General features: G+C 44.0%; 1 protein-coding gene across 7 annotated transcripts; it reads left to right on the top strand.

Moving 5' to 3' along the window:
* The first annotated feature begins 1,474 nt into the window (after positions 1 to 1,474).
* On the top strand, positions 1,475 to 25,690 carry LOC309344566 (potassium voltage-gated channel subfamily A member 3-like). 7 transcript variants are annotated; one of them, XM_081867066.1, is made up of 5 exons: positions 1,475 to 3,974; positions 4,446 to 5,513; positions 8,762 to 8,845; positions 9,232 to 9,297; positions 9,782 to 9,900. In XM_081867066.1, exon 1 carries the CDS (start codon positions 1,982 to 1,984, stop codon positions 3,824 to 3,826), a length of 1,845 nt encoding a protein of 614 aa, XP_081723192.1. In that variant the 5' UTR covers positions 1,475 to 1,981; the 3' UTR covers positions 3,827 to 3,974; positions 4,446 to 5,513; positions 8,762 to 8,845; positions 9,232 to 9,297; positions 9,782 to 9,900. The 7 variants fall into 7 exon arrangements, with proteins under 7 accessions (XP_081723192.1, XP_081723190.1, XP_081723193.1 ...); XM_081867064.1 differs by having other exon boundaries at positions 9,227 to 9,297; XM_081867067.1 differs by lacking the exon at positions 9,782 to 9,900 and adding an exon at positions 9,548 to 9,698.
* Positions 25,691 to 26,551: the final 861 nt, after the last annotated feature.

The following is a 26,551-nucleotide window of genomic DNA, read 5'->3' as shown; positions in this document are numbered from 1 at the left end:
CTATGGTGTGACCACACTCTGAATACTGTGTACAGCTCTGGTTGCCGTACCTCAAAATGGGTATTGTAGCTCTGGAAGTTTCAGAAAAGGACGACCAAAATGAACCAGGGACTGGAGCAACTCCTCTATGAGGAAAGGTTACATTTCTGGCTTTTTAGTTTAAATAAAAGGTAATAGGTCATATGATAGAGGTGTACAAGGTTATGCATCGTGTGGAAAAGGAGAAATCTTTCTCACCCTCTCATACTAGAACCTGGGACCATCAAATGAAGCCGAATGGTGGAAGATTCAGGCTAGGCAAAAGAAAGTATTTCACACAACATCTGGTTAAACCATGGCACTCACTCCCACTAGTCACTTTGGTTACCTTCTATTTCCACTGTTGGAAGCAGTAGAAGAAGAAGAAGAGTTTGGATTTGATACTCCGCTTTATCACTACCCTAGGGAGTCTCAAAGTGGCTAACATTCTCCTTTCCCTTCCTCCCCCACAACAAACACTCTGTGAGGTGAGTGGGGCTGAGAGACTTCAGAGAAGTGTGACTGGCCCAAGATCACCCAGCAGCTGCATGTGGAGGAGCGGAGACTCGAACCCGGTTCACCAGATTACGAGTCTACCGCTCTTAACCACTACACCACACTGGCTCTCAGTATGCCTCTGAATCCCAGTTGCTAGAAATACCAAGTGTGGAGAGTGCTATTGCTCCTGCTTGTGTGCTTCCAACAGGTATCTGGCTGGTCGCTGTGAGAACAGTATGCTGGACTATGTGGGCCTTTGGTCTGAACTAGAGAGTCTCTTCTTATGTAAATGAATAAATGTATCTGGGATAGCAGCATGCAGACAGGACCAGTCCCACTGCACAAACAACACCAGACATTGCTGGGAATGGATAAACATTTGCCAGGTGAAGGCAAGCAGTACAAGGAGAACCAGGTCACCTCTGCACCACATGGCTTCGCCCAAAGTGTAGTTTGTCAAGGGTGCTGGGAATTATAGCTCTGCAGGGGGTGGAATGCCACCCCCAGATCTGTTTGGGGGAAGCCATGTACTTGGTGCCATGCATGGTGTGGATGTGAGCCCAGAGTGCTTTGAGCAAGGGGTCCAGAAAGCGCGGCTCCTTGTGGCCCTGGAAGTGAGCCCCTCGCATCACTGCAGAAGACGCGCCCTGCACCAGGAGGAGCCGCATCTCTCACCAAGCTTGCACAGTGGCCGGCGGGATCCTGAGCAGCACAGGGTTCCCCGCTGCAACAACCACCCCGGGGCAGCAAACTGGCTGGCGTCAACAACACAGCCAAACGCACGCCCGAGCCCCTGCTCCTCACGTTACGAGAAAGCCATTATTCCCTATGTTCCAGCACTAAACCTTGACGTTATTTCAGAGCCCAGGCGTGTGCGCGCGGCGTGTTTTTTGGGGGAAATGCTCCTGAGGAGGCCGATGCGCGGGAACCTGCCTCTTGAAAGTAAGCCTCGTAGCGCTGACGGGGACTTACTCCAAGGTTAAGCGCGCGATGCAGCGGCTTTGCTGCCGCGGGGAGGGCGAGGCGCTCTTGCAAACTTCCCCCCGCGCGTAACGTGTTGCTCGCTGGCAGCGTCCAGCAGCCGAGTGCGCGCTGTCTCTCTCTCGCTGTTGTTGCTGCTGCAGCAGCAGCAGCAGCAGCAGCTCTGAGCTCTCACAGGTGGGGGAAGCGGGGAGACCCCTCCCTCGTTCCAGAAGCGTCCGCTCCCCTCGCCCTCCTTCTCGGCGCTCTGGCGGGAGGGCGACGGCGTGGGCGGCGACGGCGCGGAGCGAGTGACTGAGGAGGGCGAGAGGCGGCGTCCGGGCTGGGGGCGGATTTTTTGAGCCGCGTCGGGCGGGCACCTCAGAGCGGCGGCGGCGGCGGCGGCGGCGGCGGGTGCAGCCAGGAGGGTCACTCTGGCGCTCTGCCTGAGGTGTCGCTTGGTCGGCCGGGGAGGCAGCCTCCCCTCGGCTCTGCCGCCACCTCCATGGACGAGCACCTGAGCCTGCTGTACTCGCCGGCCGCCCTGTCCTCCGGCAGGCACCCGAGGGGCGGCAGCAGCGGCGGCGGCGGCGGCGCTGGCGTCGTCGTCGCGGGCGTCGTCGCCGTGGGCAGCAGCCACCACAACTTGGGCTACAGTGAGCAGTTCTTCCCCGGAGGCGCGCTCTCGGGGACCGGGGAAGGGCAGGAAGACGACGAGGAGGGCCTCGAGGAGGACGTGGGCGACGGGGAGCTGGAGGGGGGCATGACCGTGGTGGGGGGAGAGGACCCTCTGCTCGAGGAGACCCAGCACCCCCATGCCCTGCTGGGAGGAGAGCGCTACGACCACCCCTCGATGGCCCACACCCTGCCTCCCCCTGGCCATCACCAGGTGGGCAGTGGGGGGGACGCTGGGGAGCACGAGTGTTGCGAGCGGGTGGTGATCAACATCTCTGGTCTGCGCTTCGAGACCCAGCTCAAGACGCTCGCCCAGTTCCCCGAGACCCTGCTGGGGGACCCCCGCAAGAGGATGCGCTACTTTGACCCCCTCCGCAACGAGTATTTCTTTGACCGCAACCGACCAAGCTTCGATGCCATCCTATACTACTACCAGTCCGGAGGCCGCATCCGGCGCCCTGTCAACGTCCCCATTGACATCTTCTCGGAAGAAATCCGCTTCTACCAGTTGGGCGAGGAGGCCATGGAGAAATTCCGAGAAGATGAAGGTTTCATCCGTGAAGAGCAGAGACCTCTGCCCGAGAAGGAGTTCCAGCGCCAGGTGTGGCTCCTCTTTGAGTACCCGGAGAGCTCTGGACCAGCTCGGGGCATTGCGATTGTCTCAGTCTTAGTTATCCTCATCTCCATTGTCATTTTCTGCCTGGAAACCTTGCCTGAGTTCAGAGATGACCGTGACTATGACAGCACCACAGGGACATTTGGGACCAGTGGTGGACCTTTCGTGGCAGATATCTTCCCAAATTCCTCTTCTCCAGCAACCTCCATGGTGTCCTCTTTCACTGATCCTTTTTTTGTGGTGGAGACTCTGTGCATTATCTGGTTCTCCTTTGAGCTGCTTGTCCGTTTCTTTGCTTGTCCCAGCAAACCCACCTTCTCCAAGAACATTATGAACATAATTGACATTGTGGCTATTATTCCTTATTTCATCACCTTGGGCACTGAGCTGGCCGAGAGGCAGGGCAATGGTCAACAAGCGATGTCTCTGGCCATTCTCAGGGTCATCCGGTTAGTCAGAGTCTTCCGTATATTCAAGCTCTCTCGGCACTCCAAGGGGTTGCAGATCTTGGGGCAGACCCTCAAGGCCAGCATGAGGGAGCTGGGCTTGCTCATTTTCTTCCTCTTCATTGGAGTTATCCTCTTTTCCAGTGCCGTCTACTTTGCAGAGGCTGATGATCCCACGTCCAGCTTCAGCAGTATCCCTGATGCCTTTTGGTGGGCTGTAGTGACCATGACTACAGTGGGTTATGGTGACATGCACCCAGTCACTATTGGGGGCAAAATAGTAGGGTCTCTCTGTGCCATAGCTGGGGTGCTGACCATTGCCTTGCCTGTGCCCGTGATAGTCTCCAACTTTAACTACTTTTATCACCGAGAAACGGAAGGTGAAGAACAAGCCCAGTATATGCATGTAGGAAGCTGCCAGCATCTCTCCTCCACTGAGGAGCTGAGGAAAGCTCGGAGCAATTCGACTCTCAGCAAGTCAGAGTACATGGTGATAGAAGAGGGAGGCATCAGCAACAGTGCATTCAAACAGGCTGCCTTCAAAACAGGCAACTGTACAGCCACAAACAATCCAAACTGTGTGAATATTAAAAAGATCTTTACGGATGTTTAAAAGACACCTTTCAAGGATATATAAAAATATTACAGAAGGTCTCCGTAATCAGTATTGTGAGGAACATGCACCATCGTCATTCTTTGTGCTCTTGTTTAATACATGTACTTTTCTGATCCTTCTTTCTGAAGATGGGCATTTTTAGAAGGTAAAAAAACCAAACAACTAAGCAGATGTTAAGAAAGCAGATAGATAAGAGGATACAAAGAAGTCTGGGCTGCTTCTTCTAGAAACAGGTTTTTGTTCTGCGCTGTTTGTTACCGGGCTTTGGGGTTTTGATGGGAAATTTAGCAAAGAGCAGCTCATTTGTTGATTTTCCTTTCCTTGAATGTGTGCACTTGTTGGAATGAAAGTTACGAAGTGAAAGAAACGCGGATGCAAGTGTGTTGCAGTGAGTAGAAAATATAGGCACTGAAATTTCACAAAGCATCTCTGCCATCACACTGCAAAATGATGCTCACATCATCTAATGTGTGTCATACGAGGGTACAGTTTTGCTTTTGTTAATGCCAGGTTAAAGCCTGTGTGCAGTCTGAATCTGCCCTAGGCATACGTATAATTGTTTTGATATAGCGAGGGGAAAGTCTTCATTGTAAGTCTGGATTTCTTTGATCCACAGAACTACAGAATTGCTTCCTTGAATTCAAAATTCTACCTGCACAGTATAGTGGAAAATACTTCTTCCTACATCACAAGGTTGAACAATTGTCTTACTGGATCATATCCTGAGTGTTTGGCTTTCTGCATGTCATGAAGTTTTAGGCTTCTGGTAAGTCACTGATGGGCTTTTCACAGTGACTGTAGCCTCAGTTGAAACCCATCCAAACCTTAGAAACAAAGGGGGCATTTCCATCCATTCCAATGCATTTAAGATAAGCGGTTGCATCTATCACAAGAAGATTAAAGTGGCAAACACGCCTTGCAGCGGAAGTTACTAATTTGGACCTGAGTGATGCAGTTTCCATAGCAACTTTGGTTTCCTGGGAAACTCCCAAAGGTTGTCATGGCATCCATTCCCTCCCTCCCCCAGTCCTTTGCTGTTTCCATAGTAACCCTTCCAGATGGTTCGAACTTCTGTGGTTCCGCAGAAAAGCCGCTGCTCTGATCACACACACACACACACACCATTAATCCCAGAGAGATTTAGGTGTGGAAACTAGGCATTATTCTATATGCACCATTTTTAGATGTGCAGAATTCTAAAAGTTCTGGAACCTATAGAAGAAGGGGGAAAAGGATGATATGGAATAGTTTTTGTTGTTCTGCACATCCTAAAAGAATCATAATATCTGTTCCTTATAAAAGCAAGCTTCAAACCCTCCCTTACAATTTGGTACCTGATAATTGAAAATGGAAATTAAGTCTATATATGCTACCTACAAAGCTGCATAGAAGATTTATAAAGATGACACCATGTCTGCTTCTTTTGATGAAATAATACATTAAATCATGGCGCATGACCTAGTTTTATGCAGAACACCCCTCCTGACACAAATGGCAGCTCCACTTTCAAAGCACGTATGGCACTGAAGAACAAGACCAAAAGCATTTATTGCAGAAGGATGAAAATCTGGGGAAATAGATGCAGATGAACCCAAAAGTGTTGGGCTGAGAAATATTCAAATCATCTGGGGAATGTATACTCGTATACACACAACTGGGGCTGTGGAATATCAGACAGACACAGGTGGGCTGTTTGCTGCTGCAAGAAGTGTTATTCTTGCTTATGGTGTATAAAATATACCGTGTTTGAATAATCAGACATTTCTAACGCTTTAGTTTTAACATCAAGTCTCATTTTACTTCCTATTATTTTATTTTTAAAATGCTTAATTTCTGAAAGAGTTTTGTTTCCTGCATTTTTAGAATTGCAGTAAAGCTACCTGCTCCAAAGCATTTCTATTGATTTCAATCCAAGTGACTTCCAGAGTAAATATCAGGATATCTTTATATAGCTATTGGAATTCAGTATGTGTGGCCATATTAGCCACTTGTGCATTGCTTTCTGTAACTTGATTCCACTTCTCAAAATGAATCTATAGAGCTGCAAGTTAGTTAATCATGCCAGCTGTGAGGTCCCGATTCAGTGACTTTCAAGCCACCTTAAACCTTGGTAAACAAAATGTGTGGTAGATAATGCCTAAAGACACCAGACATTCAGCCAATTTAATTTTCTTAAAATTGTTTTCAGCAAGTATAGTAGCAATTGAATGGGGATACTTCTATTTGTGGTATGTGTGTACATTTTATGAGATTCAGAGCTCTACTAGCATACAATTTTATGCTTTTTGTATGAAACTATGATCTGTGTGTGGCGATCTTACTTGATCCCATTCAACATTCCCGTCTACTTTTATTTTCAGCCACTAAATTCAGCACACTATGATAAATTTATTGGCCAAGCCCACAGTTATTTGTGGCACTATATGGAGCTGCAATTGAGCCTTGTAATTTTCACCAGCTGAGAACTGGGCTAATTAGCGTCGGGTGTAGAGCTGTGCCAGCGAAATCGGTCATAATAGTGCTGTCTGTGTGAATTTCAGCTTGCAAGTTTGTCTGGAGAGAAAGGATAAGAGGGAAGGGGGAGCACTATAGGAATATTGCTTTCTTCTTTTGCTTATTGGTTGAAATGGTTAAATCCTAATTTTGATGTGTGTGGAATATTATCACAAAGCAAGAACTCTTTGGCCAGGATCCAGAGAGTCACTTTGGGTGCATCCTAGGGCTTAGGCATGCCTAATGGGACTGTGAGATTTTCTCTGAGCAGCATTCTCTCTCTCTCTCTCTCTCTCTCTCTCCCCGCCCCATATCGTTCCCTCTATTTCAGATGTTTAGGCGTGAGTGCCATTGCTTTATGTAGCCAAAATGGCACCATCCATGAAAACACAGGAGCTATTATGGCACTTAGGGGAAACCAAAGGTTTACAAAAGTAAAGTGGGTGATATCCAGTCCAATCATTCCATTAGTGCAAGGATTTGTGCTTGTGCAACAGAACTTCCCACCCCTCCCAGATCTCTGGGGCAGGGCTGAAGGAACCTCTAGAACACATCTGGGGATGGAGATGGGGGAATGTTCTGTTGCACGAGCAGAATCCTATGTTGGATACAACCCAAATTTTGTTTTTGAGAAAAAGCTGTAAAGGTGGTGGTGATGGTGGGGAGAATATCCAAAACAGTCCAAGGACTAAAAGTGTGCAGTGTCCATAGATTGTTGACTGTCAGCAGGCAGGCATAGGCAAACTCGGCCCTCCAGATGTTTTGGGACTACAACTCCCATTATCCCTAGCTAACAGGACCAGTGGTCAGGGATGATGGGAATTGTAGTCCCAAATCATCTGGAGGGCCGAGTTTGCCTATACCTGGTCAGTAGGGATGAGGTGAGGGAGAAATGGAAAATCATGGAGGAAGGTAGGGCTGGAACAGTGAACAGGCGCTCTCCATGGTGCAACATTCCATTGCAGGTCCCATGTGCCCCAAACTAATTTGGAAATTTCTCCTTGGTTCCAAAAGAGGCCACGCAGCATGGGGAGATATGATTGGCAGAACTAATTGCATTGTTCTTTGGATCTAGGCCATTAAGATGAATAGGAACTCCCAGCTCTAGGAATAAGCGATGTGCATTATTCTCATTTTATGTTCAGGGTTTTTACTTCACCTACAAGGTGAGAATGAGGACTTTGAGAAGATGACATTGCTTCAGTTTTTTTTACTTGCACCCATAACATATGAATCCATGTACAGTGGTACCTCGGGTTAAGTACTTAATTCGTTCCGGAGGTCCGTACTTAACCAGAAACTGTTCTTAACCTGAAGCATCACTTTAGCTAATGGGGCCTCCTGCTGCTGCTGCTGTGCCACCGGAGCACAATTTCTCTTCTCATCCTGAAGCAAAGTTCTTAACCTGAAGCACTATTTCTGGGTTAGCGGAGTCTGTAACCTGAAGCGTATGTAACCTGAAGCGTATGTAACCCGAGGTACCACTGTATTCCAAAGGAAAGATCTATTACACAGAAGTCATACATACTGTAAGCATAGAGAAGGCTCTTACTTCAAAAGGAGATCCTTTGCATGTTTGCATTTTGTTTTTTTAAAAAACTGTTCATGATTATCAGGGTGAGAAATTCCCAGCTATTGTTTCTGGTGGACATCAAAAAGTCAGCCCAATGGTGACAGAGTATCACTGTCAATGATGGCCCTATTCCCAAATGAAAGGAGGGATCTTTTTAAAATAGTGCTACCTAAGTGGCTGTTTCTTCCTCTTTAGTAGCATACCTGCAAAATACTGTATTACAAAGACCAATACTTTCAAGCCAGTTGGTCTGTTATTTTCCTGTTTGTTTAATGTTGATTTTACTATTAAATATATACCCTGCATTCTCAGCACAGAGGGTATCACAGTAGTGGCAAATGCAAAAAGATACTGAAACTGGGGCCCCATTTTTATAGCCAAAAACTCCTTTCCTAGGTTACTGTTTCCATGGGAAGAGGGCCAGGGGGTTAATTTTGATTAGGAAAACTTTGATTAGGAAAATATTCCATCCTTCCCTGTGCTCCTGCAAAGAAATTTGCAGCTCCCCACTCCACATGACTGCATTTCAGTAAGAACAAAAATCAGATCGAATCATGGTCCTCCCACATAATGCACAGTTTGGCCTTTTGCCCCAGCCACTGAACACAGATCTCATGTATGAAAACTATAGCATGGATCTCCATCACTGTCTAGCAAACTAGGGACCAACAGGTGGGGACATATCACTGTGTTTTAATAGTTTTTGTTGTAAGTCAATCCAGGGGCTCCTTTGGAGGCCAAAAAGCAGTAAATAAATGATCTAATGAATGGCAGGAAATGAGCACTGTTCACAAACAACGCACACCCCAAAGTCAAGGATAACAAAGAAGATAGGAAGGACTGATGAGCAACACTTGTCTTCTCAGAATTCCTCTGCCTTGGGACTCCAGATGCAAACTTCAACTCTAAGCCTGCAACCAGAACTGCAAGGAAAAAGCACCCCACAAGAGGTAGGCAAGGTCAGGGGATGGTTGGGGGTCACCAGGGAGGGGTCATTATGTCTCATCATATGATGCCTACACTTCTTCTCCAACCCTCCTAATAAAAGTGATGGCCACCCATGGCCTCAAGAGTGTCTCCCATCAATCCCTGCAGTACTGGGAAACTTCTAACTTTACAAGCTTCCCCTCACAGCAGACAGCTGTGGGACACAGGATAAATATGCACAGTGTAGAAAGGGGACTTCTGTTTATTCCAAATGTTGGTGAGCTTCCACAAAGCACCAATGAATGCAATGGATAACAGCCACCTTTGCTAGTGAATGCTAGGCACTTATCTCTGTCTATTGCTACAGCTGGCAAAACATTCAAGATGTATTTTTTCCACTCCAGTACAGCCAGAGCATACGGAACAAAAGAAGCTGCAAACTGCAGACAAACATTCCAGTCCCTACAATGGACAGGTGAGTGTTCTTGCAATGACTGCATGGTCTTCCCCTACAGGAGAAGCTTCCAAACATAGAGTGGGAGATTGGCCTGCCAGTGGGAGAGTAGGAAACTGAGGTGAGGCATGCAGGGTGAAATAACACCTAGTGATAGCATCCTTTGTTGCTTCTGCTCACTCACCTACCCATAATGGCACTTAGTCACTGGACCTGTCAGTTGCTGCTGATCCCCGTTATTCATTACCATCCCATACTTGTCTCCCTGTAGGCAACAAGGCAGCCATTCCATATTCTGAGAGGCAAGGATGATTCCCATCCCTAGTATCATGCAGACCACAAATGGCACCTGCAGCAACCAGCAGCAATAACTAGTTGAAGGCAGATATGCCTTTGTCGGGCTACAGCTTTTCCATCAGGTGTGATAGCCCATAATGTAAACAGGGGTAGTCAGCATGAATAGTGATAAGGAAACCTGCATCTATTACTCTTCTTTCTCTTGCAGTTTTCAAGCATACAGAAATCCTGCAAGAACGCAAAGACAACAGCCTTTATTCTTCTGTGTTGCTGTCAGAACTTATACCTGCCACTGATATGGTTTAATAAAAGCTGGGATGTTGTGAAGCTGTGTTTCAGCTTTGTCTGTTTTCTCATGACGGTTGGCAGGTAGGGAACTATCACCCTCCAATTTTTGCTCTGCTCAGTTGTCTCCCAAGAGAGGCCCACAAACTAGGCAAGAGAACAGTGAGTTCCTTGCTACAACAACACAGTAGGACTGTGGATCAGCATCTTGCTTATAGCTTTGAAATAGAAGTACTAGTGATGGCGAATGGGTTGCCTCCTCTACCTGACTTTCTCTGTGATGAAAAACCTACCAACTGGGTTGCATGGAGAGAGCGAATGCAAGGGTAGCAATGGGTCAAACTGATCACAAGGTCGCATGGGACACTAACTGACACATGCAGCAGTTGTCGAAATGAATATATTTCTGAATGGGATGAAGTAGGCCTGGCAAAATGAGAAGTGTTCTGGAGTATGAATGAAACTGAGAGAAAACTGATTGGTCTGTGCAAATGACATTAACTGGATATCTCATTGCTCTGTCTTGGTTTGTCGGTGGTTCTTCCCAACCATTTCTCCTGGGATTCTGTAGCTAGTAGTGACTCTGAAGGCTTTGGCAAGCTGCATCTGTGCTTTTCCATTGGGTTATGGATGCACATAGTGCTCCTTTGGTCCACATGACTAGGAGCCTTCCTGTACATTGGGGTGCTTGAGAGGAGTAAGTGGCATGTCATAGGAGACTTCAAAGGACCCTTCATAAGTTATTCTGTGCACACCTTTGCATGGTGGTCAAAGTACAGCTATGGGTTCCGGTCTTGTTGTTTTCCCCTGTCTGCTGGCTAAACACATAAAATGTAGGCTGTGCCTGGTAAAGATCATATTCACATCTCTCTGGATTTTGGTTTGAGATCTCATTTTATTTCCCCCTCTGTTTTGCTCCTTCCCAATGACCTGCTAAGCAGCTCACAATACTTTCTGCTATGGGTCTACTATTGTAGCATTCATTTTCCTTTGTGCATGTGCCTCTCCCCACTTTCCCCTGAAAAATGCTGTCTCTCCTCACATTCACAGCAATGCAAACACACTTTGTCTTGAATGGAGGCATTGATCCTCTCCATTGAGACTGAAACCTTCCTCCTGAGATCTCCTCTGGCTTCTTCATGCAGGTCTCCTATGCAGGGTGCCATGACAGCTTACGCAGGGGGAGTCACTGTGGTCTGCTTTTTATGCCTGATACTGAGCAGTGCAAAAGCTGTGTGCATACTGGTTTAGGTGACATAATGAGGTCATTTGCTCATTTATTCATTTATTGAAGATACGTGCTGCCCTTCAGTTTACGAAACCTGGCCTAATTTCAGGAGGCACTTAAAGGACTCTGAAGATGATAATGACAGTTAGGCTTCTCTCTCTTTGTTCCCTACAAATGTTGTACCTCCACAACTCTTGTGACCCCTGACCATTAGGCATGCTGGCTGGGACTGATGGAAGTTGTTAAGTATCAAGGATATGTGGAAGGTACCATGTTGGGGAAGGCTACACAGTTGTCCTTGCTGATGCTTTCTATCTATGCAAGGAACTATGCAACTTTCCATTAGCTCAGATTAAGGGTTCTGACAGAACTTTCAAAAGATGCTCATGTCTTATAGTCCCCAGATGGATGGAGTCTCTAGATTTGGTGTATGTGTCTGATGTAGTGCATATATGGTGCTACGAAGAGGCAATTGATATTGGAAACTGGTGAAGAAAAGGAATGGGTGGTGGTTCTTAGGGTGTGTTTGGTCTAGCCTGTTTAGAATTTTTTTATAGAAAACTTGCAATTTGAGTGGTACCTGAAAAACAATAGAAAGCCATTGTAGGTGCTGAGACATTGACACAACCCAGTGTTGCATTTTATGCTAGTATATCCTGCTCTAGCTGAATTTTTCATAGTCATAAGGGGCAGCCCATCATAGATAACATTACAGAGGCTTTGTTTGAGGTTACAGAAGCATGGCTAATTGTTGATGAGTGCCAAGTCAACATCTCATAGAAAGGTTCACAACCTTCTTGCCAGGTGAAATTGCTGGAAAGCTTGATGCATTTGATTGATGCAATGCTGTCTTAACAACCTTACAAACAAATCAGAATGAATGTTTAGGGTCATCTGGAAGCAACCCAAGTCTTCACATGATGGTGCCAAGTGCTTTACATATGTGTATGAGCAGGAAGGGTCTTGTGTCCCCAGAGGGAAGTGATAAGGGAAATCCCCATAATCACCTGCTGGGACCTTGTTGAGAAGAACAAGTAGAACCAGTCAAGGATGGTCTCACTATATCAGGTGTGGGAAGTCTGTGTCCCTTCACATATTGTTAGACTACTACAACCATCATTCCTGATATTGGCTATGCTGGCTGGTGCTGATGGGAGTTGGAGTCCAACAACATCAGGAGGGCCACAGATTCCCCACCCCTGCACCAGATATTGTAGTTGCCCAGTATCCTGTGTTGAATAATATGAATATAGCAGAAAAATATCACAGGATGAATAGAGTGCTACTGTTACCTGTATCAAACAGTAGATAAAGATTGCTTGCTGAGCAAGGCTGCAAATGCCCTAGTCCAAGCTAAACAATCCAGAAATCTGATAGTATCCAGAAAAAGATGAAGTTGAAAACTAATTGTTCACTTGACATTATTCTACAAAAGGGGAAGGTTAAAAATGAGACAGTAACTGGCTGGGGAAATTTGCATTTCGGTTTCGTTTATTGAGTAGGAGCCAGACAACTACAGGCCACCTGGCGTCCTTCCCTCCCTGAAAGGTGTATTAATATCCCCAGGCAGTTTCTACTAGGCAGGATGGGCATAGACCCAAGTCACAGGTGGTAACCTACATACTTTTAAATTCCCTGCACATCTCTGGGTGAAGCCAACTGATACCAATCCAAATCCAATTTGGATACATAATATGTAAATTCCATTCAGAATTACCTACCCTGAATATGCTTACCTATACCATTAAGGCTATCAAGTTGGTCACTCCCCACCCTCGCCAGTGTTCAGACTCTGTAGTTAAATGTACATATATTCATAGTAAAGACTTCATAGATTGGGAGCCAATGCACTCAGACGTGGCTAGGTTATTACATATGAAAAGAGATAACGAAGTGTAGCATAACTTGTTTCTCTCTGTGTCTAGTTGTAAGATTTCTGCTAATGACTCCTTTGGGGATCAGTATGAGGCCCTCTTTAGACATCTGCAGATTCTTCCTCTTGCTCTTTTGACCTTTGGTATTTTTCTCTCTGCAGATATTTAATAAAAAATGGTAGATCTGCAAGGTCTGTATGACTAGACAATCAAATAAATTGTGACCGGCTTGTTTTCATTGAGATCATATGAGGACAATGTCAGTGCAGATTCATCCCTTGAGTCATCTTGCTCACCTTTCACCATACATCCTGCTGGCAGCTTCACACATCTCCAGCTTGTTGCCAGTGCTATTAAATTGAAAGTGCAAAAAAGAGACCTTAAGCATGGCTCTTGTTTGGCAGGCTGCACACAGTGGTGAAAATACGTTTAGATTTCAGAATTGGATGAGAACTGAATGCAAATCAGTCCCTCTTCCAAAGCGTTGTGCTGCCAACAACCCTAAAACATTTCCATCTGGTGCTCCACCTTTTCTTTCATGGTGCAATGAAGTGGCGGTCTTGAGAGATGAATATGCATCCTGATTTTGCCTCAGGCAAAAGTTAAAACATTTCCATTTCAAGTATAAACCCCCAGCTGGCTAATACTGTTGCTTGTCTCTGTCTGTAATCCTGTGTACATGTATTTGGGAGTTGGCCCCTGCGACTTCAGTGGGTCTTACTTCTGAGTAAATGTGCACAGACTTGGTCTGCACAAAGTGTTATACTGATAGCAAAAGGGGAAACTGTGCAGTGGATTGTGGCTCTTAAAAAAAACACCCCTTATTTCTTATGTGACTATTTGGTTAGACTTCTGTGAGCTTAATGCTGCTTTGCCACTAATTTTACCAGTCTTACTGTGATGGACATTTATGCACAATCCTTGGATTTTGGGTTCCAGTAAGCCTCGTAGTAACACACTGCCAAACATTCATGCATGAAAATACCCCTCTAGTCTTTGTCATTTCATCTTTGTTTTATGAATCGAGATACATGCTCAAGTAAATGTAACTTGTCTTGTAACAGGCTAAATTGTGGAAAGCTTTTGTGTTCAGCTTGCCAGTCGATATAACTATGCTTCTCACCCATAAGAGCAAAATGCATAAAGTCCTACAAGATCTGCCCCCTGCTTTGCTGACCTGTTTCTACCTTCCTGGGTGGGATCCTGACTGAAACCTGCTGTAAAAGGAGGTCAAGAGATAGAGATAGGAGATCTGGAGCCTTGTGGGACACTGAAGGGGCCAGAGACTAACTTCACCATGAGTCCCACAAGGCTCCAGATCTCTTATCTCTTGACCTCCTTTTTCAACTTGTATTTATTAAGGACCACATTGCTTACAGGGCAGTGGAGGATGCAGCAAAACACAATGTTAGAACCAGTGTGAACTGACTTAGAGACCTGAATTTGCACTATACATTTGTTTATGCAAATTTCATACAGATACATACATTTACATGTCCTGACTCTTAACTATCTAGCAAAACTCATGTCTAAACTATCTTGAAATTAAAACACACTCAGTATTGACATATCTCTCTGAGGGTTCCTCCATATTACCTATTTATTGAGCATTCATCCTGATTTACTTTCACAAAGCTTGTGTGAAGGTTAGATTATCTGGTCATTCTGTTTGTTTGCATGGTAGTTATATGACAATGAGCATTCATCCTGATTTGTTTAAGGGGTGTTTATATGTCTTCCCGTTGGCAATTCATTCCACATTTTCCAGTGTATTTCCAGTCACTTTCCTAACTCTGAAAAGTTTGTTTCTTTGTTAAAGTGGATTTTCTGTGCTAGGTGCATCTGTAAACTTGTGATTACTTGTGGGTGCATTCAGTCTGTCCCATGTAGCTAGGGAGGACCATTTCCAGACTATCAATGTTTTTGGATGGGATTCAGTCATATCCCAGCCTGCACAATTAATGTAGATTTGGAGCTCTTGTGAAACAAACCTGTTTCCACAAAAGATAGGATTTTTTTGCTAGCCACCATCTCTCAGTATAACTTGGTGGCCAGTTATGTGTGATTTCACTTTCAATACGACTGACACCTGCAGAAGTTTTGGGGTGTGACATATTGCTTCATTTCCAATCAGTGCATGTCTCATACCTTCCTGTTGAAATCCTGTAACTGTTTATACCACAAATAGACGGGTGTTCCACTGAGAGATGGTGGCTAGCCCAGGTTCCCTTAATGATCTTTATTTAAGCTGTGTGGATTTGGACTTGAGCTATCCTGCTTCGGGGTGGGATAGGAAAAGTGTGTACCCTAAAATGTGTTGCTGTAAGTATCTTTTTCGCCTTCTATTATATATTTATCGGGAAGCTGATGCTTGTGGTTTCTTACTGTGAGGTCATTGCACATCACACCGACTTGCATTACTGACATGAAGACTAATCTCTGTAATAGAAAATGTATTTTCTGAAGATGCTAGCAGGAAACAGTAGATTGGGGTGGAGAACCTGTGACTCTCCAGTTGTTGGATTACAGCTCCTTTCATTCATTGGCTATGCTGGCTGGGGCTGATGAGAGAGTTGGAGTCCAACATTTGTAGAGCCATAGTAGAGGATCAGGTACAGAGAACTGCATTGATTCCCCTCCCCCAAATGATCACACATGGCTGATTTTGCAGTTAAATTGTGTTTCTCAAGATATAATAAGCATAATGCTGTGCTTTCTCATCTTTATGCTGAGCCAATGTATAGTTGACATTGCAAAATCAGAAAGTACTTCCTACTTTCTGTTCAACTTCTGATTATCATGCTAATGATCTATTGAAGTGCAGAACTGAAGATTTTGGATTGTTATTTCTATTATTAGTTCTGCTTTCTGAACATGTCCCTGGAGGTAAGAATGGATGCAATGAAGGCAGTGAAGTAGGATATCTTCACTGTCTCCGCAGTCATGTGGTAGGCCTGATTATGAGTCTGAACATGTGCTTGGTTGGCTCCGGAGTGAGAGTAACGCCACTTACGCTCCAGCCTTCATCTGGTCTATCTCTATACAATTGACCACAGCTACTCAGAAACTTCACCAGGAAGTGGCCTGACCATAATAATGGGGTGATATCCATGTGATCTATTTCCAGACCCCCTGCTCTCTATGTGGCTCAAATACAAAATCAAGGGTATGCCCTGCTCTCTGTGTTGCATTGATGTTCATCTGAGACAGGCCCATAGTTACCATGGAGGCCATGAACACCAAAACCGGACTTGAGGTTTCCTCAGCTTGGATGTTGAAGTCACCCAAAATCACCATTCTGGGTTCCACACCCAAGACAAGTTCATTCTTGGTTCCACACCGCACCCAAGACAAGTTCAGTCAGGGAGGCTGAGCAGCAGGATGGGTGGTACACCAACAGTATCCCAAACCTGCAGATCCTTCCATCCCCCTCCCCTCAGGGGAAGTGAACTCCTGTGTACAGCAGCACCTCCCTGCTGCTCCCAGTCTGGGCTGATGTCAAACTGAGTACCTGGATAGGTAGAGCTGCATCAGTTCTGACCCACCCACCTCCCTCACCGTGGTCTCAGTGATATACCCCAGGGTGGCCCATTCATCCATGAATCAGCATGGTTTTATTAAAGACCAACTTGGCATTCAACACCAAAACTACCAGAATGTTGGGGACAGTGGCAGTGAGTTCTGTTACAGGTTGCTCTGTACTGTATGCCTGCTGTTACTTTGGATAGGATTTCTTGCCTGATCTGAGATTTGGTTTGTTGCTAGCCTGATTGGATCTCATAATCTTTTTTGAGGAAGGATTTTGTTAAAGAGACTTTGCTGAAATAAGCAAGTTTCACAATCTTAAAGTAGTGGTGGAATAGGTTCTCTTTCAGTCTGATTGATGAAATTAATAGGAATTGCAAAACCAGCTTCTTGATCCAGCTTTGCTTTCCAAAAAACTAATGTAAGGTTCTGAGGAAGTGCAAAAATGGAGAGTCAAAAATAGTAGTGTTCCATTACTGGGCTGAAAGCTCAAATCTGAATTTGCTCTACATGAATTAATAAAACCTGTTGATTTCACTGTTAATAGCAAATACTTGATTCAGATAACTGGAGAGCCTGAAGGTGCTTTCAGCTCTTTTTAATTTTTTTAAAATAATAATACATGGTTGACTGTTTTGGAATTGTGGACAGATGGGTAATTGATCTTTATTAGCCCTCTGCTGTCATCTCTAAATAAAAATGGAAACATCTGGCTTTACAATTAACCCCTCTAAAATATGCTTATGAATATGTAATGACACCATTTTTACATGCTACTTAGCTCAGAACCATAATCTCCCAGTGTATAGTATGATAATAGCTTTTGGGGGAGAACGCTTAGAAATTTGAAGGGAAGCAGACTTCAGCTGTGGCACTTGTGGAACATGCTGTCATCTTGACTTTGCAGCTTAGAACCTATGTACTTCTGCCTTCTTAAAATAAAATTGAAGAGCCTTGAGAGTTTATTAAGGCCAGCTGTATTTCACTTGGACAGGTCCTTGGCTCCTACAGACATCTGTAGTTCCAGGAACACTGGTGTGTAGCAGCAGAGAAGTAGACAGCCACACATTTGAATGTTCCCCTGCTTTGCTGTGTCCTTTCCCTTCTTCTACTTAGATTCTACTTACGGTACTTACAGCTCTTCCCTTGAGAGCTTCTCCACCCCACATTTCAAAAAGAATCTCTCTGGGTTGTATCCAACTATTTATTTAAAGCATTTATAAACCACTTAATATTTTAAAATGACAGCTGTGTACGCACTGCTGTTTACTCTGCATTCCGTTTGCTCCCAGTTCTGGTTTGGGAAACAGTCTACGCATAACCTCAGCCACAATCCATATTTATCCTGTATCTGTCCTGTTGTCTCTTATGAAATACTGTGTTTAGCTGTGCTTCCCTCCAAACCAGCTTCAATCCAAATTGAGGAAAAGAACAACCTAGCTGCGTTTTTAGCTGGTAATGTGTGCACAGCCTAAGTCACTGCATGAGTGGAAAGAACTTTCTCTTGTGCAATGGAACCTCCCCTCCCCTCCCTTTTCAGGCACTTTGCACCCCCACATCTGCTCTAGAGATTCTCCTTACCCTCCAGAGCAAGATCTTAGGGTGGAGCAGTGTGGTTTTGTGTGTGCAGGGTGTGTGTGTGTTGGAGTTGGAGAGGGAGGGGAAATTCTGCTGTGCAAGCGGAAGTAATTCACTTTACGCAATGATTTTGTTGGCTACAAGTCTTTGCTCCCCCCCCCCCATCAGTTCCACTTTCTGTCATCATCTCTGTGCACCTGAAGTCTAACTTTGGAGTTCTCATCATATGTTAAAATCCCAGAATATCGGACTAGGGTTGAAGGAGACATCATCACATCCTTCTGACTTGTTTATCTTGTACTCACATGTGCATTTCCTCACCTCCTAGAACTGTCAGTCTGGCACTTCTTTTAAAAAGTAAAAAAAAAAGTTAAGGGTTTTTTGTTTTAAATAGCCTACATTGATAGATGAAGAGGAGCTGGCAAGTGCAGTGTTCTAGGGAAGAAAATAGTATTTAGTTCTTAGACATATGTGGCATAGAAGGCTGCTTTGTATCCAGTCAGACCAGTGGTGCATCTAGTTCAGTATTGTCTACATGTGCACATGGTGTTATTCATACTTTTTTAAAAAAATGTAAATTATTATTATTATTATTATTATTATTATTATTATTATTATTATTATTATTATTATTTTATTGTTCATATCCTGCCCATCTGGCTGGGTTTCCCTAGCCACTCTAGGTGGCTTCCAGCAAAATAAAAAAAATAAAAAAATGTCAGACATTAAAAACTGAACAGGGCTGCCTTCAGATGTTTTCTAAAACTTGTGTAATTCTTTATCTCACTGTAACTTTACTTCTCACAGTGACGGAACTGCCAGAAGGCCCTTGGAAGTGGACCTCAGTGTCCATACTGAATAATAGGGGTGGAGATGCTCCTTCAGGTATACTGAGCCGAGGCCATTTAGGGCTTTAAAGGTCAGAACCAACACTTTGAATTGTGCTCAGAAATGTACAGTGGTACCTTGGTTCTCAAACTTAATCCGTTCTGGAAGTCTGTTCCAAAACTAAAGCGTTCCAAAACCAATGTGCACTTTCCCATAGAAAGTAATGCAAAATAGATTAATTCGTTCCAGACTTTTAAAAACAACCTCTAAAACAGCAATTTAACATGAATTTTACTATCTAACAAGAAAGCAATGAACAATTATACTGCAGTCACACATTAAATCAATCAGTAACTGAACAGGGTTCCAAACACTCACAAAAAAAAAACAAAAAGAGCCACAAAAACAAAAACGCAAAATAAATAGCAAAAACAGACAGACCTCAGCGTAACACTCAACATAGAAGTGTGGCACTCAAAACAGAGCACGTTCTGCTTTCAAAAAAGTTCGCAAACCAGAACACTTACTTCCAGGTTTGCAGTGTTTGGGTTCCAAGTTCTTTGAGTACCAAGGTGTTTGAGAACCAAGGTCCCACTGTATTGGGAAACAGTGAAGATCCTTTAGGACCAGTGTTATATTGTCTTGGTGGCCACTCCCAGTCACCAGTCTAGCTGCCGCATTTTGTACTAGTTGTAGTTTCTGAGTCACCTTCAAAGATAGCCCCACGTAAAGTGCATTGCAGTAATCCAAGCGGGAGATAACCAGAGCATGTACCACTCTGGCGAGACTGTCTATGGGCAGGTAGGGTCTCAGCCGGTGTACAAGATGTGCTTAAAGTACTTAACCTGACCATGTTTATTTTGGAGAAAAGCAGCTGCAGGGCCCCAGTCTGAAACTTGCTCCTTATTCGGATCAGAAACATAATCTGGATCAGGGCCTGTAGTTGTTTATATTTGTTTATATTTATTGCATTTACTTCTACTTCACCTTTCCTCCAAGTAGCTCAATGTGGTGTACATGGTTCTATTCCTCCCCATTTTATCCTCACAACAACCTTGTGAGGTAGGTTAGGCAGAGAGATTGTGACTGGCCCAAGGTTACCTTGGGTTGAGCAGATATTGGAACCCTACTCTATATGATTGTAGCCCAACAATCTAACCAAGTGCATTAAAAGAAGAAGAGGAAGAAGAAGGAACAAGAATAATAATGTGCCATTTGGCTAGTGAGTGGTGCTGACAGCAAGCCCAAAGGGATTGGCTGCAGGAGGGAATTGCTAATTGGGAACTTTCTCCTGCAGCCAATCCCTGTTTTTAGCAGGGATCTTCCTTTGCAGTTTGGCTTGAACTCAAGCTGGGCAGCTGCAAAGGAAGAAAGGAAAGAACTAGAAGTGCATTTAGAGTTCCCTGCCACTACCACTTGTACATTTTTTTAAAAAAAACAAAGATAGTGGCTGGTGTGATGGTGCAGAGTGGTGGAATTTCCCTCCCCAACATCGCTGCAGATGGGGTAGGGCAGGGGTGGTGGTCAGGTTGGAATTTGCAGACGTTCTGGAGGAGCTAATCTGGCATTCCTGCCAGTGTGTCCACACAGCCCCAGCCTTGTTGCCGTCCTGTCCCAGCCACACCCATATAAACTGTAGCGATGCCAGTGGTGGCAGGACTGTTCTGTGGCTCTGCCCCACCCAACTGCATAACTTGTTCAAAAAGAACAGTTGCAACAGAAAGAGGGGGGTGTAGTGTTATATGAAAGGAGAGTCTATTAGTACCTGAAATGAAGTTTTGATCCTAAGTGGCTAAATCAGCCTTTCTCAACCTGTGGGTCCCCAGATGTTGTTGAACTACAACACCCATCACCCCTAGCTAGCAAGGCCAGAGCTCAGGGATGATGGGAGTTGTAGTCCAACAACATCTGGGGACCCACAGGTTGAGAACCGCTGTGCTAAATGAATTGTTTTAGCAGTTCTGAAAGTGTGAGATGGGCCTCCCTAGAGTAGGATGGATAGTAGCCAGGAGAGGACCAATCTTCCTTCTTACAGTGACGGTCCAAATGCAGTGAATGGCAACTACCCAAGTGTTGAAGGTCGTTTGAAAGAAGAATCACTACTTGTGTGTTCACTAACCTAGGGATGGGGTGAAAATCTGATTCAGTTTGCATTTAAAGATGAACCTCCCTAATCCACAGTTTCTGAAACAAGGCGCAAATGAAACACAGCTATCCATTGCTTTGCACTTTCCTGAATTTTGCAGTGCAGTTTTCCAGACAGGTAATGTGCACGAAAATGCATACAGTGCAGTAAAATGTGCATAAAATGAATGTATCAGTGAAAATAACATACAAACATGTATTAGGGAAAGTTGCTTTGGGGGAAAAAATGTGTATACAGTATTAAGAAAATTTGCATAGAAGTGTGTCTGTTTGGTGAAATTCCCACTGTGAAACTTATGAATTTTCATGAAAACTTTAAAAAATGGCAAACTGATGTGGAAATATGGAAGACTGAACTTAAAATTGGAGAAAATGAGAAACTGAAATTGACTGAGTCTCCCATCTCATACTAGGTTCAGCCAGTTTTTGTAGTATTCTAGAATCTTGGAAAACCCGTCTCACCTGAGACAACAGTGAGGCAAAAGTAAATAATATGTACCCCATAGGCAACCATGCTCTGTCATGTAACACATTGTTTTGTCTCACGAGTGACTAGGCAGCACCATCCCTTACTGAACATGAAAGCTGAAGTATCCATACAGCAACAATCAGTTTCCATCAGCAGTTGGGTTCCCAAGGGTCCCTCCCATGGGAACTATAAAGCTTGCTGCTTTCTCATGCAGCTCTGTTTTGCTCCTCTCCTCTCCATCCTCTTTCCTCCTGGCCTAAAGACAGAGTGAGCATCACCAAATGACCTGCCTATCTTCCTTCAAGCGTTGTCTTGGGTCTCGTCCAGAAAACCCCCTCACTCAGGTGGTTTCATATTACAGCACTAGAAACTTGGAGAAGCGTACTGCAAAACTCACATGCCTCCTATCTGCGTGGGAGACCCTGCTCTCCACTGTTAGAGATGGGGAAAGTGTTAGAGCAACACAGTTGGGCATGACGCATATAGCAAAAGGTGTGGGAGGAGGAGGCATGGGAAACACAGTTGTCCATTTCAGGGCGCGTGTCCCCCTTCCATAGCTTACCTATGTGGAGTGCTTTCTTGTAATGGAGCTGGGTGTTCATGTCTGGGGTCCCAAGATGAGGTTCCTATTGGGGTTCTAAACAGACGAGTACTTTCAGTGTGTTCAAGTTCGACTTTGTGCATTCTGCTTTGTGCAAAGTGCACCTGTTTCTCTGAAAAGAGCCAGAGAAAACAGAGGGAAATTCTTTGTTGCTCTAGGGCTGGTATACAGCTGTGCTGTCAGTGCGGGGCATGGCTGTGGATTGCCTACAACCGTACCCCATTTTGGCTGTTACACTGGCATATTTTCACCAGCGGACAGCTCAGCCAGCTGCTAGCGTTCTCCTTGAAAATCTGGCGTGTTCTGACACTGTACCTTTCAAGGTGGCAGTGTAGCTCAAGTTCTGCTGGCATAGGAGGTCTTTGGACAAATTCCTCTCCTTCTCTCCCAAATAACAAACCAAAGGTACACTCAGAATTTGCCGGGTGTCATGTGGAGTGCTGAATTTAGATATCCTGCTTCTTACTTTTATTTTTAGGGCGTGAAATTGCAAATTTTCTGGGATGCAAACCCTGTGCAAGAAGGATTTGATTCTGCCTTTAAAAATGTGACACCATTCCGTGCTTGAATGTACACTGAATGCTTTCATTTATTCTGCTCAACAGATAACAGAAGATGTCTCAATAAGTGCAACAGAATGCCACCAACCTCTTAAATACTTACTAAAAAGAAGAACCACAGACACCAGGAAGAAGTCACTAATTATACTATAGCATCGTGCACCGAACTGAAGGATGGTCTGCCCTCTTGTGTCTCAGTATTTTAACTTGTAGTTGTATAACAAGTTCTATCTCTCTGTGTTTTCTGACAAGTGCATTATGTAGAAATGAACATCTTTCATGTTGTAAGATAAAACCAAACGCAATATTAAAAGAAAGATCAAAGCTGGGGGAAAGGGGCACAATTATGTGGATGTTATTTCTGCCTTTATAAAATCTCATGCAAGCTTCAGTGACTAAGAACAAAACTTCAAATGAGCTGCTAATAAACATTCCAAATGTGTTGATTGTAAAATATTCATCTGTTTTGTACAGTTTTATTTTGGGCTGTGATGAGAAATGAATCATCATTCTGTGTTTTTTTTAAATGAGTCCCGTCCCCCCTGTTCAGTGTTATTTATAAAGTGGTACCTTTGTTACAAAAAGCTTTCCTACTTATTTTAGCCTTTGTGTACGAGGAGAAGTGATGCTGATTTAAACGAATCCTCAAAGGATTTTCTGAACTGTTAAGTTTAAATTTTGTGCCTTGTTTTGAAGCATTTATTTAAAGAAGGATACTGAAAGGCATATGTGTTTGTTAGCAAAGAAATACATATCTCCTCTTAAATTGTAAGTGCAATTCTTTGCATGTTTACTCAGAAGTTAGTCCCATTGAATTCACTGGGATTTCCAGTAAATGTGTATTGGACTGCAGCCTGTATTTCATTAATATTCATGTATAAAGGTATAATAAAAGAGATATGGACAGATTGCTTAACAACCACAGGCTTATCACCAAGTTGGGAAGGATTAAGAGCATCTGGTTAAAGCATAGCACAAGTCTCTAGAGCCGCTTTGAGGGTCATACAGAGTCTTACTGGTTGTGGTCATGATAGTGAGCTCCATGGGCAATTACCAAGTGTTGTCAATGAGCACATATCATTATGATCAGCTGAACTCTGCTCTAGTGCAAGCTCGCTTGAAAACAAGTAGGGCGTAGTGCATTATAGCTGAGGGGAGCAATAGAGAATTGTTTATATAGGGTTCCAGTCTTTTACAGCTAGTAGGGCTGGGAGATAATATCGATAGATCGTCTAAAACTGGTTTGAAGTCCATATCATGATATTGGTTTCATAATTTTGACCTGGCAATATATCATGAATCACAATGTGTGTGCATGCGCTATGCAAAAATCACAACGTGGGAAGAAGCTTGAAGCCAGCCAATGCCTCTACATAACTCCATCCTTATTTCAGACATTATATCAGTATATCGGTATATGGCTATGTTTAGCTGGTGATGTATTGATGTAGAAAACCAGATATCGCCCAGCCCTAACAGCTAGTTATTAATGTGTAGCCAGCAATGTTAAATTATGAACTGGGAGTGCAACATTATGAACAGGGAGTGCAACAGGCATGCGTTCCACACCCAAGCTGCTCTGAAGGGACCAAAATGGGTATCTTAGCATTCAGCAGTAGTGAAACAAAGTGTATTTCTTTGTTCCAGTGATAACCTTCTATCGGTGGACCTTTCCAGAAGATGTTTTGTTTGCACAAGGATAATCTCGTAGCTGTTGCCCCACCTAGTTCCAGTTTGGGTTTGTTCTTGCCCTTTTGTACTGGGAGGGTTAGAGTTGCCTTGCTGCAGGAAAGGATAGCCAAAATCTGCACATATTAAGAGAGATGAGCACAGTAGTGCTTGGCAGTGGGAGGGGAAGTCTCTCCAATGGGACGTCAGAGGTAGCACCTGGCAGGTGCTCACAACATTAACACACGACACCTAAGCCCATATGTTTTTATATTAACATTTTATTATGTTTTGACAGGAGAGTGACACAAATCGTTGAAGCATCATTAGTAGCAAATGACAGGTTCAGCATTTCTTAGGCAAACAGACCCCCCACCCAGTGTCCCCTGACCTGAATATGGCAAATTTAAGGAAAGAGAAAGAAGAAAGGAGGAACTTTGTCAAAAAATTGTTGACAACCAGTGCCTAGTTAGAGAAAATGAAATGATTCCCAAAGGAGTGAACAGTCTCAGAATTAGCCCTCCTGCCACAACAAATTTGTTATTTAGTAGACAGATCTCAAAGATCCTCAACCCCATGCTCTCTCTTTGAAGATTATGACTTCTAAAACTGCAGCACAATTCATTTTGCCATTAGTGATATGCTAGAAATTTAAAGCACAGCAAGTTTTGGAAGTGCCAAAATTACCAAGATGAATATGGTGATTAAATAAACACCAGAGCTAAAAAGACATTAGTTCTATCATTTTCCCAAATAAAGACTCAATAATGGGGCACTTTTGCATGTGTTTTTAGACCTGGCAAGGGTTTCCACTCCTCCAGCACATGGTTGTGCCTGCATTGCATTTTCTCAACAGCTCAATACTGCCATTTGAATGCAGGGAAAAGTTATTTTCTAGGAAAATGTGTTCACTGAAAATAATAATCTAGATTCCTCCAGTTGATGGGCAGCCCAATTGTGTATTCTTCGTGCAAAATATCTGGAAGGGTCCCCTAGGAACAAGAGGATGAAATGGTACACGGGCTCAGGTAAACAATGTTCCTTTTGGAATATGCTAAAGCTAGTTCCAAGGTTAGATATTCAGAATTAAAATGTGTAGCTTTGAATTTCTTTGCCAAAGTTCAATGCCAGCTGAAGGATTTGAAATTGGTATTTGACTTTTGAAATTGGTATTTGTTCTCCTAAACCACCAATATTTGAATTGCAGCATAAGAAGTGGTAGTTAAATGACAGACGACATCTTTGTAATCAGTGCAAAACTTCCATTGAGCTTGATGGATTCTGTACTAAGCTTTTTAACCATGTGCTAAATATAAGAGAATCAACACTGTTAATAAACATCAATGCATCAAGAAATGTGAAATGTGTACTCTGTAGATTGTCTGATGTGTTTCACTGTGCAGATAAAAATCAGAAAATTGTTAATCGGATAAGTTCTTGCAGAAAACATTTCCAGTGCTTGTTGAAATACCAGCTACTATGAAATTCTACTTTTGGTCATGGGGATGACTTGAGGGTGTTCATTTTCTATGCCTTTTCCCATTTCTTGCATTGACCTGAACATTTGCTCTGCCCTTTTTATTAAAGGCCTTATGCAAAGTCAATATGCAAGGAAGAAAACTGCCGAGCTGTGTTTTCTCAAGTTTGTAGTTGGTTATTCCAGGTGCATAGTTGATCTGTGTGGATATTAAAGCCATTTAAAATAAAAATGAATAGAAGGAGGACAAGTTCACAGCTCATGGCTCTGCCATCTTCGCTATGCATGTTCTGTCGGAAATCAAGCCCATATCAGGATAAACTGGCAACTCTCCCAGGCACCCGGCTTGATCTCCTGTTGACCTCCCTGGCTGCATTCCCCAGCAAGATCCAGGCTAGGTCGCAATAGGCGATCCTTCTCAGCGTGAGAAGAACACCCCCCCTTTTTCCCGCCCCCCCGGCAGGGGAAAGAGATAGACAGAAATGTATTTACATTCCTTTATTTCTGTCTTTGCAGCATTACAAAAGCATGACTGCTCTCTTCAACCTCCAGCAGTCTAGTAGCTAACACTTCCTGTACTTCCTGGAGAGGAACAAACGGAAGAGCTCATATTACACTCTGAGCTAATTCCGATGCTTCGCACTGTGAACTGACTGTCCCTCTGTTTCCCACGGACAGTCCCAACATTCCCATTATGTTTTGCTTTCAAGCTAGCAGTTTGCAGCTGCATTGCTTCTATA

Source organism: Podarcis erhardii, assembly GCF_964252035.2.
Source record: "Podarcis erhardii genome assembly, chromosome: 6".
NCBI lineage: Eukaryota > Metazoa > Chordata > Lepidosauria > Squamata > Lacertidae > Podarcis > Podarcis erhardii.
This window is presented reverse-complemented; position numbering and strand designations above follow the sequence as displayed.

Coding starts and splice junctions, on each gene's coding strand:
- LOC309344566 (XM_081867069.1), top strand. CDS start 1,982: ATGGACGAGCACCTGAGCCTGCTGTACTCGCCGGCCGCCCTGTCCTCC.